This window comes from Podarcis bocagei (genome assembly GCF_964188305.1).
Source record: "Podarcis bocagei genome assembly, chromosome: 9".
Lineage (NCBI taxonomy): Eukaryota > Metazoa > Chordata > Lepidosauria > Squamata > Lacertidae > Podarcis > Podarcis bocagei.
The window spans coordinates 12,241,457-12,260,990 of NC_138134.1; the positions used below are offsets into that span (position 1 = coordinate 12,241,457).

A 19,534-nucleotide genomic window follows, 5' to 3' on the forward strand; every position below is an offset into this window, starting at 1 on the left:
GACCCGGAAGTTGTACACCGGCTCCCTCAGCCAGTAAAGCAAGATGAGCGTCACAACCCCAGAGTTGTCCGCGACTGGACCTAATGGTCAGGGGTCCCTTTACCTTTGAGGGACGCAGGTGGCACTGTGGGTTAAACCACAGAGTCTAGGACTTGCTATCAGAAGGTTGGCGGTTCGAATCCCTGTGACGGGGTGAGTTCCCGTTGTTCGGTCCCTGCTCCTGCCAACCTAGCAGTTCGAAAGCACGCAGTGCAAGTAGATAAATAGGTACCTAAACAGCGTTTCCGTGCACTGCTCTGGTTCACCAGAAGCAGCTTAGTCATGCTGGCCACATGACCTGGAAGTTGTACGCCGGCTCCCTCGGCCAATAAAGCGAGATGAGTGCTGCAACCCCAGAGTCGTCCACGACTGGACTTAATGGCCAGGGGTCCCTTTACCTTTACCTCCTCAGTTGTGAACGAGGACCAAGTATCACCACCCCTGAGACTTCCTGCCATCTGTGGAAGCCAGGAATGCTCAGCAATAGGAAGCGTGAGCACTGAGGTGGCAAATTTCCTCTCGTTCTTAATCCAGACCCCCCAAGTGTCCCTGTGTTCCAGGGACATTCCTAGATTTACAGAAGTCTTCCCAGTTTCTGATTTGATCCCAGAATGCCCCACTTTTCCTAAGGATTTCCCTAGTTTCATCAGAGAGGTGTTGCAGGATATGTTAATCTACCGTGATAAAGAGTAGATTACTTGCTCTTTTCTCTAATAAGAATGTTAATTTACCTTTCTTTGGTGTCTTCCAGCATGTGGGTTTACCCTTTTGTCTTCCTTTGCTTTTTCTGCAGAGCCTTCGCTGGAGCAACAATCCACGATTTCTTCAACTGGCTGTCAGTGGCTGTCCTATTGCCTATTGAAGTGACCACACACTATCTTTATCACCTCACCAATGTCATTATGAACTCATTTCAGCTTGAAAGTGGGGAAGATGCCCCTCAGCTGCTGAAAGTGATCACTGATCCACTTACAAAACTTATAATCCAGGTAGGCGCTTTCCTCGGTCAGTTAATAATTGCCGAAGCAGCTTTAGGTACTCAGATATGACTTGTCCCTCCCTAATAGTATTGTCGTTCTTATGGAGGGAAGGCTTCTGAGCAGACGTTATTGTTATTCCCATGAGTTAGAATCTTGTTTTTGAAAAATATGCTTCTTAGAATGTGCACTTTGCCTTCATAGCTTGACTTCAAAGTATAAGAGGGAAAACAGGAGCAGTAGCTGAGAACTGATTATAAACCCTCTCTCTCTTGTATTTTTTTCGTGTATAAGACGCCCCCTATTTTTAGGGACTCCAATTTAAGAAAATAGGGACTCCAACTTAATAAAATAGGGTTGAGATTGCCCCATGTATAAGACAACCCACAGTTTTACACATAATTCTAAAGAAAAAAACCCTGAGTCTTATACATGGAAAAGTACGGTGTTTCAGTTTCCTGACATAATAAACATGAAAGCCTCACAACATTACAATAAAAATAGATTAGAATTGGTTGGAAGGAGTCGTGGAGGTGAGCTAAAGCAAGCTCTGTGAAACACAGAAAATTCATCCCAAACTAATGGATGAATGTTTTCAGCAAAGGGAGTCTACCCCACCAGCCCTGGTCGTAGGTTCCAATGTTGAACAGCTGTTAAGGAATTTCTCCTAATGATCAGCTGAAATTTATCCTCATGGAACTTAAGCCCGATCAATCTAATTCTGACTTCTGTGCCCTTCAGAGTTTGAAGAGTGCTATCAGGTGTCGCCCCACTCCGACCTCTTCCTTTCTTTTTTCAGGCTAAGCATACCTATTTCCTTTTTACTTTTCCTCTTAGGATTTGTTTCCCATACTAACTGCCCTCACGGGTACAGGAATGAAGTCCTGAGAGGGAAGGGCATGCTACTTAAAGACAGGCCCAATTGGCTTAAGACCAAAGTGCCAATAATGATTCCACTCCCTTTTTGTAGATGCCTTTTCAGCTGCTGTGATAGGAAAAAAGTTTAATATAGTGTTGTGTGGAGGTAAAATACAGAGAGGCCCCATATATTATGGTGTTACAGTGTGTACCATGTGTTGATCTTCGGCTAAGTGTTGTCCCGAACTCAGACCCAGGTGGCTTAAATGTCTAGCCAGAGGACCAGAGTGAAGTCTTCTCCCCTTCGGTCTGCCATCCAAGCTCTGCTTAGGCGGGATATCCTGTCATCCTTAGCAGCTGCACAGGGTGATTCCCCTGTCCTTGAGGCAGTCCTGGGAATTGAGGGGCGTCCGCGAAGGGTCACAACTGCCACCCACCCACCCACCCCAGGACAAGATAAGCAGCCGTTATAGTGTTACAGTACATGTTATGTGTGGGTCAGAGATTCTGATCCTTGCAGGACCCCCTCCCAGTGGAATATAGGCCACTAAGAGTTGCAAGTCTAAACCACTGAGCCTCTTGGGCTTGCCGATCAGAAGGTCAGCGGTTCGAATCGCCACAACAGGAGTGAGCTCCTGTTGCTCCGTCCCAGCTCCTGCCAACCTAGCAGTTCGAAAAAACACCAGTGCAAGTAGATAAATAGGTACCGCTGCGGCGGGAAGGCAAACAGCGTTTCTGTGCGCTCTGGTTTCCGTCATGGTGTTTCGTTGCGCCAGAAGCGGTTTAGTCATGCTGGCCACATGACCTAGAAAGCTGTAAACGCCGGCTCCCTCGGCCTGAAAGCGAGATGAACGCCACAACCCCAGCCAGTTGGGCGGGGTATAAATAATAATCATTTATTATTATTATTATTATTATTATTATTATTATTATTATTATTATTATTATTATTATTATTATTATCATCATCCTTGCAGGATCTCCTCTCAGTAGAATACAGGCCACTAAGTGTTACAAGTCTGTTCCAGTTGCTCATCTAAATTTTTTTACCACAGGAATGAATTTCAGGCATTCATATCTAAGGGAGAATGAGGGTGGGGAACTAAATTTTCTCTCTTTCTGATCATCTCAGCTTCAGGACTAGGGCTGCCTCTTTTGCCACACTTGCAAGTAGTGCAGATAACCACTTGCCCCCAGCCAGGTTTTAAATGAGACCATTCCTACCTGCCTAGCTTGCCCTGGATAGTGTTATTTGGTTCTAGTAGAGTGTGACAACACAGGGACGCGGGTGGCGCTGTGGGTTAAACCACAGAGCCTAGGACTTGCCAATCAGAAGGTCGGCAGTTCAAATCCCCACGACGGGGTGAGCTCCCATTGCTCAGTCCCTGCTCCTGCCAACCTAGGAGTTTGAAAGCACGTCAAAGTGCAAGTAGATAAATAGGCACCACTCTGGCGGGAAGGTAAACAGTGTTTCCGTGCGCTGCTCTGGTTCACCAGAAGCGGCTTAGTCATGCTGGCCACATGACCCAGAAGCTGTACGCCGGCTCCCTCGGCCAATAAAGCGAGATGAGCGCCGCAACCCCAGAGTCAGCCATGACTGGACTTAATGGTCAGGGGTCCCTTTACCTTTTAGAGTGTGACAAAGAGATGGAGGAATGTATTATTAAATGATGCAATAAACCAAACCTTATTTTCCATTTGCTTTAACAGCTTGATAAATCGGTGATAAGTGCAATTGCTACAGGCGACGAGGAAGCAAAGAACAAAAGCCTAGTGCTAACGTGGTGCGAAACCAAGACCGAAGTGGTAAGTATTATGTTCCTGTGTTCCATAACGTACATTAGATATTGTATCGTCATTAAATAAGCAGACTACGAACCTCCAGAAGGGGAGGCTTTATCCAGCCTCAAAAAAATAATAATCCTGAAATTGGCTTTACAATTCTTCTTTCAAAGGTTATAAATATTGCGTTGGAGTATCATATCACTGCTTTACAGCTACTGAAATCTAGATCTTTGAAACACAATTTTATTCTAATTTGATTAATACCAAACTTTTTATTAAATTTGTTTGTTATGAAACAATTTAAGAAATAAAAAATAGGGAAGGGAAGACCTCCCAGGGTGAGAGACGAGGATTAAGAGCTAAGAGAGAGAGAGAGAGGAAGGAAGGAAGGAAGGAAGGGAGGAAGGAGGAAGGAAGGAAGGAAGGAAGGAAGGAAGGAAGGAAGGAAGGAAGGAAGAAGGAAAAGGAAGGAAGGAAGGGAGATTTAGCTTTGAGATTCATTGTTTGGATTGGCACAATCATACTACTTAGCATTTGTCTAATGCTTTAGAGTGTTCAAATACATCCAAGCTCTGCTTGGCAAGGTAGATTAATAATAATAATATTATTAGCCTCATTAATAGAATACTTTTCATTATGATGAGTGTGGGAGAGAGGCCAATAGAGGACTCACCCATTAGAGTTATCCTACTTTCACAACTGTAATGAGTTCTTTTGAGATGTGCAATAGATCATTACAAAAAAAACAACCCCTGAGATCTTTCCCAGTCTGCATCTCTACTGGAATTGTTTTAAATACGTTATTATTATTAATAATAATTATTATTATTTCATCACATGTTTGGCAATGCTGGGCTCCTTTGCAGGGAAAGGGTGAGATTACAAGTTTAATAAATAAATAAATGTGGAGCGTTTATTTCATTGCTCTGCTTTATTTGTTGATATCTAGGATCCAATGAATGTTACTATCCCACCATGGGAAAATTGCACCTCCCCAGACCTCTGTTGGAGAGATGGAAACTTGACCTGGACGATACGAAATATATCCACCACAGAATATATTAAGAAATGTAAGTAAAACGCCGCTTTCTGTAGCTCGTAACGCGGAGCTTTCTCGGGCTCTCGAGTCCAGCAGCCCATCTCTGCCCCTTGCATTGTAAAACCTCTTCGCAGAGACGGCACAATATAAAATATTATGGCAATGGCTCTCTTTCAATGGGTGTGATTCCAACGTTGCAGTGGTGCCATTCTGATCAAAGGTATGCCTGTACGAAAATGAAATGTGCAGTGTGTGAGAGAGGGTTGTAGGGGAGGCGCTATAATCTTGGCTGGGGAATTTTTCCAGCAGTGGAAAATTGTAGGGGCAATACACCCAAACTGGTTGTGGTGCACTGGAAGACTGTGATTGTTGTCCAGCTATCTTTCATCTAAGACAGTCTTAAAATAAGTCTGTTTTGTGAGACACATCAAGTGAGGCAAAATGCAACAGTGCTGTGAACTGGTTTAAATATTACCACCCACTATGGAAGCGCTGCCGAAAAGCTCCTGGTAATACTATCTAAAGGGTTAGTCTTTGTATTGATTGATAATTGATTATTTATTCATTCATTTTATTTCCCAGAATCATAGAATCGTAGCGATGTCCATCAGCTATACTGCTTTATATTTTTAAGGAACCGGAATAATAATGTAGGTTTCCAAACCTACATTAAAGCATCAAATAAGACAACCCAGAATAAAACACTTCAGAAGAAAATCAGATATAAAGTATACAGTCAAAGCAACATAATTAACAGGAAACTAAAATTATTTTATTTTCCTGTTTAGGGAAGCTTTTAATGTTTGATGTATTACAGTATTTTAATATTTTTTTGGAAGCCACCCAGAGTGGCTGGGGAAGCCCAGCCAGATGGGTGGGGTACAAATAATAAATTATTATTATTATTATTATTATTATTATTATTATTATTATTATTATTATTATTACAAAGAACGTACAGAATGCAAAAGTAACGCAGCAAAGTTAACAAAAAAGTCACCTTAACATTTCGAAATAAAACATTACTAAAGGACATCAGATATAAAATGCACATTGGAAACAGCATAATTAGCAAGAGAATAAAGTATTATCTTTTCTAATATTAATATTTTTCTGAAAGAATGTCAAATATGAAGGAAAAAAGTGATACAGAGAAAAAAAAGGGGAAGGTGAGGGGAAAGGATGTGTATAAGAAAATATATACATATATACAAAAATGCAATGTAATAAAGTATTACCTTAAGCATAGAACATGGGTAGACAAACTAAGGCCCGGAGGCTGGATCCGGCCCAATAGCCTTCTAAATCTGGGCCGTGGACGGTCCTGGAATCAGCGTGTTTTTACATGAGTAGAATGTGTCCTTTTATTTAAAATGCATCTCTGGGATATTTGTGGAGCATAGGAATTCATTAATTCCCCCCCCAAAAAAATATAGTCCGCTCCCCTACAAGGTCTGAGGGACAGCCCCCTGCTGAAAAAAATTGCTGATCCCTGGCATAGAACGTATCTGCTGCTATTGCTGCCAGTCTGCCCATGGCAGATCAGTGTGGGCAGCGGCTGTGGAAGTTCAGACTTGATGACCTGGGTTTGCACTCAGAGACAGCCAAGACTAGTAGTTCTTCAATGCCAAGCATGTTCAATGCATGAATTGCGATCAATCAGTTGATCGTGGGATGAATGTTCGTAGATCTTGTGCCTGCCCCCTCAGGGGAAGCAGCCAGTACCCGCCTGCCCCCCCCCCCGCACCCATCCCTGGGTGGTAGATCACTGCCAGTTTTTATATTGGATTGTAGATCACAGCCTACATCAAGTTGGACGTTCCTGTTCTATGCCATCGATGTTGTCAAAACCCCAAAAATTCAAATGCAATGTAAAACATGCAGTGTATCTCATCTATCTGCCCCACTGCATGCCAGAATAGGTAGACCCCTTGGGAAATACAGTGGTACCTTGGGTTAAGTACTTAATTCATTCCGGAGGTCCGTTCGTAACCTGAAACTGTTCTTAACCTGAAGAACCACTTTAGCTAATGGGGCCTCCCGCTGCTGCTGCACCGCTGGAGCACGATTTGTGGTCTAATCCTGAAGCAAAGTTCTTAACCTGATGAGGTACTATAATTTCTGGGTTAGCGGAGTCTGTAACCTGAAGCGTATGTAACCCGAGGTACCACTGTACAGTCATACCTCAGGTTACAGCCGCTTCAGGTTGCATTTTTTTTGGGTTGCGGACCACCGAAACCCAGAAGTACCGGAACGGGTTACTTCCAGCTTTCGGCAGTCGCGCATGCGCAGAAGTGCTAAATCGCGCTTTGCAAATGTGCAGAAGTGGGGAATTGTAACCTTCGGGTGCACAGATGCGGGTTGCGAACGTGCATCCCGCGCGGATCACGTTCACAACCCGAGCGTCCACTGTATAGCATTGGTATATTTTGGATGGATAGATATAGGAAAAGGTTTTTTTGTTATCATTGTTTCCACATGCAGCATCGCCATGGAGGTGAGGGGAGTTGCACTTGCATGGGGAATAAGACGCAAACTTGACAGCTCCCAGAGCAGACTAATTGTGTGTGTGTGTAACTAAAAGTTCTGTATCTCTCCTCCTCCTATAGGTAATCACATTTTTGTAGACTCAGGTCTCTCAGAAACTGCCGTCGGCCTCATTCTCCTTGCCTCCTCGCTGCTCTGTCTGTGCGTTTGCCTGATACTCATCGTTAAATTACTGAATTCCGTCCTGCAAGGACAAGTAGCAAATATTATCAAGAAGACATTCAACACGGGTAACAATCTCTCTCTTTCTTTTTATTACATAGCCTGACAAGTAGAAATACGTTAAGCACAATGTATAATGGTTTTTCTTGTCCATAATGCAGTGGAATCAATAAAAGCTAGTGCAACATGTACCCAGTGGGTCATATATTTTTGTCTCTGGAGGAACGGAACGGTTTTTATCCAGCTCTCGTCCCGGGTCATAAGTGGCCAGGCAAGCCCATTCTGTCAAATGTCATATTTGGACTTTTTAAGGCAAAATCCAAAACGAACAAACAAACAAAAAACCACACCTGCATAATTAATTTTTTTTTTTAAAAAAACTATAAAGCGCTTAGAAAGCGGTCTGAGGACTTCCATGTCTCTTTCTCTTTCCCTCTTAAAAATCATTTGCTGTTGCTTGCCATGCTTCTTAAAAACTTTTGACCAATAAGTCCCTGGAAGCAACAGTATGCTATGAGGTACCATCTCTCCCTTGGTAATTGTAAGGACAAAAAACCCCAGTTGCTTCTATGTACCTATGGGGATGAGTTTACAGCGACACTGTATGGGGGAAAGAAACATGGCTGCCTGATCCATTGGATACAGACCAGGAAGGTTCACTCCAAATTGTGGAGCAAACTGAAATATTTCCCCATTCCTGCTTTTGCCTGTACCTATATATATCACCAAGACGCGGGTGACGCTGTGGGTTAAACCACAGAGCCTAGGACTTGCCGATCAGAAGGTCGGCAGTTCAAATCCCCGTGACGGGGTGAGCTCACGTTGCTTGGTCCCTGCTCCTGCCCACCTAGTAGTTCAAAAGCACGTCAAGGTACAAGTAGATAAATAGGTACCACTCTGGCGGGAAGGTAAACAGTGTTTCTGTGAGCTGCTCTGGTTCGCCAGAAGCGGCTCAGTCATGCTAGCCACATGACCCGGAAGCTGTACACCGGCTCCCTTGGCCAGTAAAGCGAGATGAGCGCCGCAACCCCAGAGTCGGTCACGACTGGACCTAATGGTCAGGGGTCCCTTTACCTTTTTATATATCACCAAATGAAAAGGACTGGGCTGCAAAGAGGGGGGAAATGTTAGAAGCCCTACAATTTTTTTGACACTCATCATACATTCATGAAACTGCATGGAAGCTGCTTCCTGTGGTCCTTTTCCATTTGGATATGTGAGTTTTCCCAACCAGTTGGCAATTTTTCTTTTCCTGAGGGGCCAATTGGGTGGAAGAGACCCATCTGTTTGGCCTTTACAGCATTTGTACACTTACTGAAGTAGCAGATCAGAAGTATAGGGCGGGATGTTTGTGAAAGAAACTTTATTCTGCAGTAAATTTATGAGGCCGGGGATATTTCAGCCTCACCCAGTAAAGTATCTCTCAACCTGATTCAAAAAATATATAATGGTTGCGCTCCAAGCTCTGTGATTCAGAAGGTAGGGTGCCAAGCACGAAAAGGCAACAAATGTACTTTAAACTTTCCAAACACAGAAAGTGTTCTGTGAGGCAAGCATACCTAGCGGACAAGTCACCACCTTTTAGCTTCTTATTTCAGGTAAAGATCAAATGACTTTCAAGTTTTCTGGCAAGTGGTTTAAGTAGGGCACCCTGGTGTTTAGCTACACAGTTCCACACATAATTTCGAGCAGAATATTCTGACTCTGATGCCTCCTTTACTTTTGTTTTCCAGATTTTCCTTATCCATTTGCTTGGCTGACAGGATACATGGCCATGGTAGTTGGTGCTTTCATGACTTTTGTTGTTCAGAGCAGTTCCGTGTTCACATCTGCTATTACTCCACTTGTTGGTAAGTGTTGTGTGGAAGCATTTTAAGTAACGGTTTTTGGGGTGGGGGTGTTGAATTAGCAAAACTTTCAGCTACTAAAGTTAGGAGCAAATGAGGTAATTCCAGGTTTTTATATAACACCATGTATATTTTTGTCAGATCTTTTAAAGAAACAAAAACAAATCTACACGATAGACCTGCCTAGATCTCTAGTGGTAGACTATGGCATAGAAATGGAAACATTTCCCCCCCCTCCTCTGCCCCCCATCTCTTATGACGTGGCCTTAGACTGATAGTCCATTGCCATGCTTCCAAAATGGGGGCTTGAAAGAAATGGAGTCTTGCTGTAGACACAAATATACAATACAAATATTCTATTCTATGCATGGGACTGCCTTTGATGACAGTTCAGAAAATTCGGCTGGTTCAGAATTCAGCGGCGAGATGTTTTCAGCATAGAACACCGATTCTGGCCCAACTGTCCTAGAATCATAGAATCATAGAATCATAGAATCATAGAGTTGGAAGAGACCACAAGGGCCATCGAGTCCAACCCCCTGCCAAGCAGGAAACACCATCAGAGCACTCCTGACATATGGTTGTCAAGCCTCTGCTTAAAGACCTCCAAAGTAGGAGACTCCACCACACTCCTTGGCAGCAAATTCCACTGTCGAACAGCTCTTACTGTCAGGAAGTTCTTCCTAATGTTTAGGTGGAATCTTCTTTCTTGTAGTTTGGATCCATTGCTCCGTGTCCGCTTCTCTGGAGCAGCAGAAAACAACCTTCCTCCCTCCTCTATGTGACATCCTTTTATATATTTGAACATGGCTATCATATCACCCCTTAACCTCCTCTTCTCCAGGCTAAACATGCCCAGCTCCCTTAGCCGTTCCTCATAAGGCATCGTTTCCAGGCCTTTGACCATTTTGGTTGCCCTCCTCTGGACACGTTCCAGTTTGTCAGTGTCCTTCTTGAATTGTGGTGCCCAGAACTGGACACAGTACTCCAGGTGAGGTCTGACCAGAGCAGAATACAGTGGCACTAGTACTTCCCTTGATCTAGATGCTATACTCCTATTGATGCAGCCCTTGATCTAGATGCTATACTCCTATTGATTTGCAGTCCTGGCTGCAAATTAGTTTTTGGGCCCAATTCAAAGGGCTGGTTTTGACCTATAAAGCATTAAATGGCTCAGGACCACAATGCCTCAAGGATCCCATATGAACCAACGCGGACCCTGCAGTCGCAATCCGAGGTCCTTCTTTGTGTGCCTCCTCCACAAGAGGTCTGGAGGGTGACAACAGGAGAATGAGCTTTTCCTGCAATGGCTCCCTGCTTGTCGAGAGTCAGTGTGGTGTAGTGGTTAAGAGCGGTGGACTCGTAATCTGGGGAATCGGGTTCACGTCTCCGCTCCTCCACATGCAGCTGCTGGGTGACCTTGGGCCAGTCACACTTCTTTGAAGTCTCTCAGCCCCACTCACCTCACAGAGTGTTTGTTGTGGGGGAGGAAGGGAGAGGAGAATGTTAGCCGCTTTGAGACTCCTGAAGGGGAGTGAAAGGCAGGATATCAAATCCAAACTCTTCTTCTTCTTCTTCTTGAATGCTCTCCCCAGAGAAGCTAGCCTGGTGCTTTTGCTAAATAGCTTTAGGTGTCAGGCGAAAAATGTTCCTCTATAATAAGGTTACCAGATTTTTTTCAATGACTCCAGGGACACTTTAAGTAAATAAATAAATACTACACATTCGGGTTGTTGATGATGCAGCAATGGCGGTGGTAGAGGGCAGCCGCCACCTTGACCTCAACCTCTACATTTCCCTTTCCTCCAAGGCTTCTATCTCTTTTCTCCATGAGCCTGGGCAGCCCCTGAGTTGTTGGTTTTTCTGTGGTAGTGTGGGGGGAAGAGGTGTGCAGTGGGTCAGGCATGGAAGGTGGAGAAGGAGGACCGAGAACGGCGACGGTGGCAGGGCTTGGACAACACGATGCCTCCCTTCCCATCGGAGCAGCCCCAATCCCATTCCTACTGGCGTGCAAGCAGGAGGGGCGGGGATCCCTCAGCTGGGAAGGGAGGCTTCCTGTTGCCTAACTGAAAGGTCCCTGCCCCCTCCTGCTTGCACACAAGCTCTGATAGGCAGTGTGAAGCCTCCCTTCACAGTTGAGAGATCCCCGCCCTGCTCCTGCTTGCACGCAAGTAGGAGTTGGGAGGCCGCTCCGATAGGCAGCATGAAGCCTCCCTTCACAGCTTAGTTGCTGGGGTCAGGGAAGGTGGAGGCAGCCCGGAAGCTGTACCACCATCATATGGGGACTTCCAAGCAGCTCCTGAAGCCAGCCAGAGCCAACTGCTCCGGGCTGCTGAGACTGCCGCTGTTGCGTTTCCCGGGGACATTAGATGAAATCCGGGGACATTCCGGGGATGGAATTTGTCCGGGGACTTATTCACAAATCCGGGGACTGTCCCCGGGAAACGGGGACGTCTGGTAACCCTACTCTATAACCAGCCCTTTGGCTGATTAAACCATCCATGGCCTTTTAAATGTCTTTGTGGGAGAAGAGGGATTGGGTGGGTTTTTGTTTTTTGCTTTGTGTTTCCATTCTGTCTTTTAATGTTGTAAACCGCCTTGCAGTCTTTGGATGAGGGGTGGTACATAAATTTAAGAAATAAAAAAAATGTATATAAAAATGCAGCAATGTTTTAATAGAGCTGTGACCGTCTTAAGTTGTGGTAGGTAAATTGCTATCCCGTAACCTTATAGTTTTAGGGCCGTCGTAATGGACGCCGTAAACATGAGACACTTCGGAGTCTTCAAAGTGCCACATGAATAATGATAAATTCACGTTGTTGTTTTGCCCCTCAACTAGGAATTGGTGTTATAAGCATCGACCGAGCTTATCCCCTAACTTTGGGGTCCAACATTGGTACAACTACAACAGCGATTCTTGCTGCTATGGCCAGTCCGGGAAACAAATTAAAGGCTTCCTTACAGGTTAGTTGTGATTTCTGTTTTATATTATTTCCAAACAGAGAGTAAATGGGAGAATTTGAACATGACTTTTACTCCAGTCAGGACTGTTTTATCTCTTATGTAAAAAACTGTGAGTGCAATTCTAGCACTTGGGGTTTTTTGATCCAGAGAAGTCCTTTGAGCATGAACTTAACAATAAGCTTGTAGTTGTTTTCCTGGGGCTCCAGTAGAGTCTTGAACATGCTATACTAAGGTGTAAGGGAGAAGGAACATGTTGCATGTGGCTGCGTGTATATTTTCTGCTACGTTTCATTTTAAAGTCTCCATGTCTGCAAGGGTCAGTAAGGAAATGCTAAAGGAGGTGCTTGCTACTTTGTTGTTTTTGTGCAGGAAATTATTTTCTCCTGAAAACCACATTATACAATAACGTTTCCGAGTTGGATAAAAATAAATGTCTTATGCTATTTGTACACACTGCACCCATTGGAGGGCACAAAATAGGAATAGAAGATCGCCCATATTTACTTTTTGGATGACCCTGATGATGTTCGGAATGACATCTTTTAGATTCTTGAACCTGTGATGGTTTGGCATTTATATAAGCCCTGGGCTTGTTTGTTTCCTTTGTTTCCCTTTCCTTTTCCCCCTTGCAAACTCCGATTCACTTCCTGTCTCAAATGGCAAATTATGGTTTGTGCTTCCCCGCCAAACCAGAGTTGGAACTCATGGTTTGAATGTCGTTCCCAGTTTTGTTTCGGAGGACAAACATAAACCATGGTTTGCCATTTCAGATGTAATGTGTGCTACACAGGAAATAAGTATGTAAGTGTGTAATAGGATGAAGGATGGGACGATGGGAACATGCACACCCAAGGCTCGTTCGTGAAATGCCAAACCATGGTCTGATGTCGTGACTAAGCTCATGTGTTGAATATTTCCTCCCATGGTTCTTTAACTCAGTCTATTTGACAGATGACCATGATTCATTTTATAAAATTATGAATATAGGCTTTAATATGTTGGCTTGCTTTTTAAAACACACATACCTGGTATATCAGGTATAGCTGTATGTTTGCTGTGGGACAGATAACAGTTTGGGGAGATCTCCAGTTGGGAAAATTAGTACAGGGCACCAATCCAACTTATCCTCCCCATGGCAAGAATTGTTTTATTTCCCCTTGAAACTCCAATGCCATGTCTATTTGGCCCTTATTTTGATTGTGTTTAAATAATTATTTATTTTTTTAAAAAAAGTTTTGAAGGTCATAATAGATGGAATAGTAGGAGAGGATCCAATGAAGGGAGGAAAACAGTGCTTTCAAGGGTATTTGTACAAAAGTCACACTTGTTTTAACGTTCTTCTGACTAGTTCTCTTTTTGCTTCATTTCGTGTCTTTTCAGATTGCTCTCTGCCACTTCTTTTTCAATGTTTCTGGGATTCTCCTGTGGTACCCGATCCCTTACACACGCATCCCCATCCACCTGTCCAAGGTTTTGGGGAACATAACAGCCAAGTACAGGTGGTTTGCTATTTTTTACCTTTTCATCGCCTTCCTTGTGATTCCTGTTGGTGTCTTTGGTCTGTCGGTGGCTGGCTGGGAGTACCTCGTGGGTGTCGGTGTTCCTATCCTGGTTCTCTTATTCGCTGTGATCATCATCAACTATCTTCAAAAGAAGCGGCCCGAAAAGCTGCCCGAGAAGCTGCAAAATTGGGACTACCTTCCCTTGTGGATGCGGTCCTTGGACCCGTGGGATGATGTTATGGTGTCGACAGGCGCCACCTGTGAAAAATACTGTTGCAAATGTTGCAAACGCCGGGGAGGCGAACAAATGGCAAGCGTGGCGCCGGGGAAAGCGATGGAAGTTCATGAAAACCCAGTTTCGCTGGCTGATGAGAAAAACGCCTTTTCAAAGACACCGCAGGCGACTGAAATGAACTTGTCCACCACCCCCTTGTAGCAGAAGACAGGACTTCAAGAGCCCAAGGCTCAGGGACAAAAAAAGCAGGGGGCAAAATGTAAAAGGAGAGGAAAGAAGCGAAGGAGGGAAACGTATGCCATCTTCTTGCACCCGGCGAAAAGTGTGTATTGCTCTGTTGGTAGCTGAACATTTGGGCGAGCAGGCGAGAAGCCAAGTCCAAAGTATCAGACACGCACACTTAAGGGCACATGCAGCCCCGTGGTCTTGTGCACAAACTTGCCTCTAGTCTGCTGAGCCAGGAAGTGGGCAGCAGTACAGTGCTGGAGTGAAGGTCTGACTCTGTGCCATAGCCAGGCCTTTGGGCCTTCCTGCTCCTGTCCAGTACTGCTACAGACCCAAACTGCGTCTGCCAGCTGTGGTTGCTCAGCTTCTCATCAGTGGACCCAAAATCAGGTACACAGGGCTTAAGGCAACAGTGGTACAGAAGGGATCTAGTCTGTGATTAGTAGCGTTGCATCAAGAACTTTGAGATAGTACCACCTCCTTTCTGGCGGTTTCGAAAGTTAAGGCACAGGGCATCGTAAGAAAATCTTAAAGGTACCAAACTTTTTTTTTTTTAAAAAAAGAAATATTACTGAAAGAAGCTGGGCGTGTAAGAATAGGAATTTATAATTTTTAGCTTGATGCTTCCAGTAGTTTGTGTCTTCTAGCTAGAAATCAGGATATATTTACATACCCTCCAGCATTTCTCCAATGATAATAGGGACGTCCTATTCTATAATAATAATAGTCATAATCATAATAATAATTTTATTATTTATGCCCCATCCATTTGACTGAGTTGCCCCAGCCATTCTGGGCGGCTTCCAACATATATAAAAACATAATAAAACATTTAATAAACTTTCCTATACAGGGCTGCCTTCAGATGTCTTTTAAAAGTTGTATAGTTGCTTATCTCCTTGGTTCAAGGATCACATAACTCCATACCCTCCAACATTTCTCTGATAAAAATAGGGTCGTCCTCAGGAAAAGCAGGGCATTCCAGGATCAAATCAGAAACTGGGACGGCTTCTGTAAATCCAGGAATGTCCCTGGAAAATAGGGACATTTGCCCTGACTTTCTAGGGCACTTGTCTTTCCTGTGCCTGAATTTTTTGAGGATCAAATTCAGAAAGAGAGAACAGTTGCAGGATCTCACCATTACAGACCTGGCTTCCTTCAGACAGAGCACTTTTTCAGAAGAGAGAACAAAGGGAGTTTCCCATTGAGATTCCCATTGAGGCCCACGTCTGCTCTTGGCAAAATTCAATTGCATAAAAATGGAATGTGATTTGAAACTATTTGCTATGATAATTTTTCTTTTATAGCCAGGGACATAGGAGCTCCTGAGGAATAACCTCCTGTGACCCAAAACTTAGAGCATGGCAAAAACTGGCCTTTCTAAATAGCACCCCAATAACAGAGTGCACCTTGTCCTATGATTTCTGGCTGCAACAGCCAGCATTTAAGCAATACATTTTTGCAAGTACAGTCAAACCTTGGTTGTCGAATGTAATCCGTTCTGGAAGACTGTTCGACTTCCGAACTGTTCGACATCCGAGACGTGGCTTCTGATTGGTTGCAAGCCTTCCGAAAAACGTTCTCAAACCTCTGGGTTTTAGGCAACCTGGAGCCAAAACGTACAATAATGGAGCTGTTCAAGAACCGAGGTTTGACTGTAGTATCATGCAATATTGCGTTCAGGTCGAGACTAAGACCCCCATGGATGAAATTTGCAGCATATGCAAAAAAGCACTTTTGAGATCACTGCACATTTTTAGGTCTTGTAATTTTGTAATGAATTCCAGGCCAAAGTGTTTGACAACCTGATGTTTTCCCAAGGGGATTTTGGAAGGGGCTTGTGAGAATCAAACCCTAGAAAATATTATGGGGCTGGGAGTAACATGTCCTAACCATACTGCTGCGTCATCAGCTGTGGATGGAAAACCAAACCATTAGTTGATTTATGTAACATAGTTGCATCTGATGTGCATCATTTATTTATTTGACAAAAAATACTTTGAGGTGAATTTTAATTGTTAGCTAAGACTGAGCAGGAAATTTTAACATATACGTCTGGCATTGTCTAAGCTTTGATCTCAGGGGATGGAACAAGTATGAAGAGGACATTTATATCTGCAAGATTAAGTAAAAGTGAAGGATTCTTCTCCTCCAGTTGTTCCCATGGGAAATATTTTACCTTTTCCTGTGGGGATCATTAGGGACTTAGAAGTGTCCACCTGCGGCCAGACATTTAAAAAGGTTCAAAAGAAAGTCACTCCCACTTGTTAACACATCAGAGACGATAAAATGATGTTGAAATAGGCTAGCTAAAACTCTAAGTCAGAACCAGCCAGATTTATACACCTTTAAACTCCATTGTTTATGATGGAACGCCTTCCACTGAAATCAGTGCTATTTAAAAGTGCTTAAATTTGTCTACATATTTTTCTCCACTATAATTTATAATGAAATTGAGAAATCAAACATACAGCTCAGTTCTATGCACATTTACTTAGACAGTAACTCCTACCACGTTCAGGAAAGCTTAATCATAAGCAAATTTTAACTGAAAAACAGTATTACATTATTTTTTTTAAAAAAAGAGGGTTTTGTCCTGTGCACAGACTTTCTGACACTAGCATTTTTGCTTGCAGTTGTTCTTAAAGAAGTGGGTTTCTATCTTATAGTTCCACTGATATTTGAGGTTGTATATGGCTTTTATATAACTTAAAGCAGTCACCTGTTTTATATAAGAAAAATATTCAGATTTTATACAATGGATTGCACCTGGCACAAAGGGCAGAGTCCATCCAACACGAAGCACTTTCAGTCTCATTGTAATTTTAGGCTGCTTTCATATTACCACTTACCTGGAAGTCAGCTTCACTGAGCTCAGCGGAGCTTACTTCTGAGTAGAAATATGCAGAATTGCACTGTTAAGCGTATGCCTCACCCTCCTACTGAATTTGATAGGGCATAATCCCATTGTACCTATATTCTTTTTATGTCATGTTGTTAATTGCTTGTTTTTTCATGGAAAATGTTGTCTTTATGCTTAATCATTACTAGTTTATTTAACATATCTGTCAGAGAATGTTGACAAACTTATTTTTAAGTGAAACTGTGTTACTCTGCAATAACTCTGGGATAGAGGCAAGCAGCTTATCTGGTTTCTGGAGAACTCAGTCACAGACCATATTATTTGAACCTCATCTACCTCCTTCTCTCTAGCATCATCTACCTTTAGAAGGGGTGTTCATAAAAGCTTATAAAAGACATGTTCTCTAGTCCAATATTGAGTTTTTAGGAGGGGAAATCTGATGCTCTGAGGCTAGGGTACACAGATTTGGATGAGGGTCTCAACTTAAAAACACTGAGAGGAGGCTGGACAGAGTTACACTTACGAAAAGGAGAAGACCATTACTAGTATTGCGTTTTTCTTTATGTACTTTATTTACACAGCGCTCCTTTCTTTGAGAGTTAAATGGGAGTCCTGATCAGTCAATTTCATTCTGGGCAGTTTGTCGAACTTAAGGCCAGTTTGTACAACTGGCAGAATAAAGTGGTGAAGCTTTTCCTGAACTGTAACATTTCATTTTGGATGGATGGTACACATGGTTCATCGTGAAAGAAAACCCTCTTTGCATATTGAAAAACAGAATAAGGGAAAGAAAGGTACTGTAGAGACCAAGCTAGATGTGGCAGCAGAATGTCTGCTATCAAGATCTCTGTAGAAACCCAGTTATTTTGAAATGACATAGATAGAGCGGGGCGATATAGTGATAAATTGTCCAATATGGTGTTCAGATCACGATACTGGTTTCAGACAGTTTGAGATCCATTCCAGAGCCAGACATCATGATATATCAGCATATTGCAATATTTAGCTGCTGATATATCACAATGTTGAAAACCAGATATCGGCCAGCCCTAGACATAGACAGTGGTGTATATGGGTCTAAGGCTAGGAGCAAAAAGAACATGCAGAGGTCAGATCCCTGGAAACCAGTTTTCTTCTCACCTGGTTCACTTCCAGTATTTGTGAGGGGAAGCCATGGAGGAAGGAGGGAGGCTGCCAGAAGCTAAAACTTTGGATGTACTCCTAATCGGTACATTCTCCATTTTCTCCTAAATCTACATGATTTCTACAGGTCCAGGTTTAAGCAAACAGATCTGCTACTGGTACAAATTTTTGGGTCCTAAACTGGTACTTTTGTCTATTGCAAAACTTCAACCCTCCACCCCGGTGAAATCTACACATGTATTAAAAAAAATGCTGTGAAATTATTTTTTTTAAAAAACCCCCCACACGTTTTGACAAACACATTGAATTTTGCATAGCTCACTTTCGCCATCTAGTGTCACATTTATATATTGCACTTTACAACATATCTAAAATGTTTTATTTGAAGCTGCGTAGCTGAGTCCCTGCTCTCCGAAGTGATACAATTCTGGAAAGGCTTTTGCACTCGGTTCTACTGTTTTGCACATGAGTTGCATGCTTTAGGAAAAAAACTTCCTCTTCCCTAGGCAGTAATAGGAAAGGCCTGTTGAGTGTTTTGCTGCTGACTCTCACCCCAACCCAGCAAAAGGTGTTCCATGTGGAAGTAAGTTAAAGTGTAGGTGGGTTCCCACGAGGCAAGACACAGTGATAACAGCAAGAACCTTTATTGAATTAACAGAACTGGACAACAGGGGCAAAAACAACTGCTTATATACATTTCTGAAGACTTGGGCCACTCCCACTCCCAACATGATTGGCTGCCTAAACTTCCAAGCTGCGAATCATGACTCAGAGTTTCAGGGCCAATGGCAGATGCCCAAATCCTGAAATGTTCTGCAATTGGATATCATGTATCAAATCAGAACACGGGCTCAGAATCCTTAATCCAGAATCAAGCTCAGGCAAACCCAGACCACTGAATACATAACATGGGTTTCCGTATGTATTGTCCAAGCTGGATTGGGCGTTACAAATAGATGCAGCTTTTGAGTCCATTTGAAAGGTTACATTTCTGCGGAAAAGCTTCTCAGGAAAGCGAGAGTAAGGAGGTTGAAACCACCTTTCCCCATTCCCCCATTCTGGCCAGACCACTGGCTTCAAATATTTTAGCTCTGTGGGTGCACAGTCTAGATCTTCTGGATCTAGCCACTCACCCCTCATGAAATTAGAAACAGCAGCTGTATTTTATCCCCTCTGTGACATCTCATGAACCCCACACTGCCATCATCAACATATTGGAGGGGAACGTGTGAGAGGGGTCCCTTTCCTAGATTTAGAACACTGGCCATGCAAGAAATTTTATTCTCTCGAGTGCTGTGTACATTAAGCTGCCCCTGTCTTGCAGTGTAAGTGAAGTAGCCTCTCCTTT

At 43.3% G+C, this 19,534-nt stretch overlaps 1 protein-coding gene across 2 annotated transcripts in view; it reads left to right on the forward strand.

Annotated features, from left to right (window-relative positions):
* SLC34A2 (solute carrier family 34 member 2) overlaps positions 1-17,744 on the forward strand; it is a 33,122-nt gene extending 15,378 nt beyond the window's left edge. For both annotated transcript variants that reach the window (XM_081207715.1, XM_081207716.1), the window contains exons 7-13: positions 833-1,028; positions 3,585-3,680; positions 4,609-4,729; positions 7,308-7,475; positions 9,141-9,257; positions 12,094-12,218; positions 13,599-17,744. In XM_081207715.1, coding sequence (XP_081063841.1) covers positions 833-1,028; positions 3,585-3,680; positions 4,609-4,729; positions 7,308-7,475; positions 9,141-9,257; positions 12,094-12,218; positions 13,599-14,156 — 1,381 coding nt within the window. In that variant the 3' untranslated portion in view covers positions 14,157-17,744. The remainder of the gene's footprint in view (positions 1-832; positions 1,029-3,584; positions 3,681-4,608; positions 4,730-7,307; positions 7,476-9,140; positions 9,258-12,093; positions 12,219-13,598) is intronic.
* Positions 17,745-19,534: the final 1,790 nt, after the last annotated feature.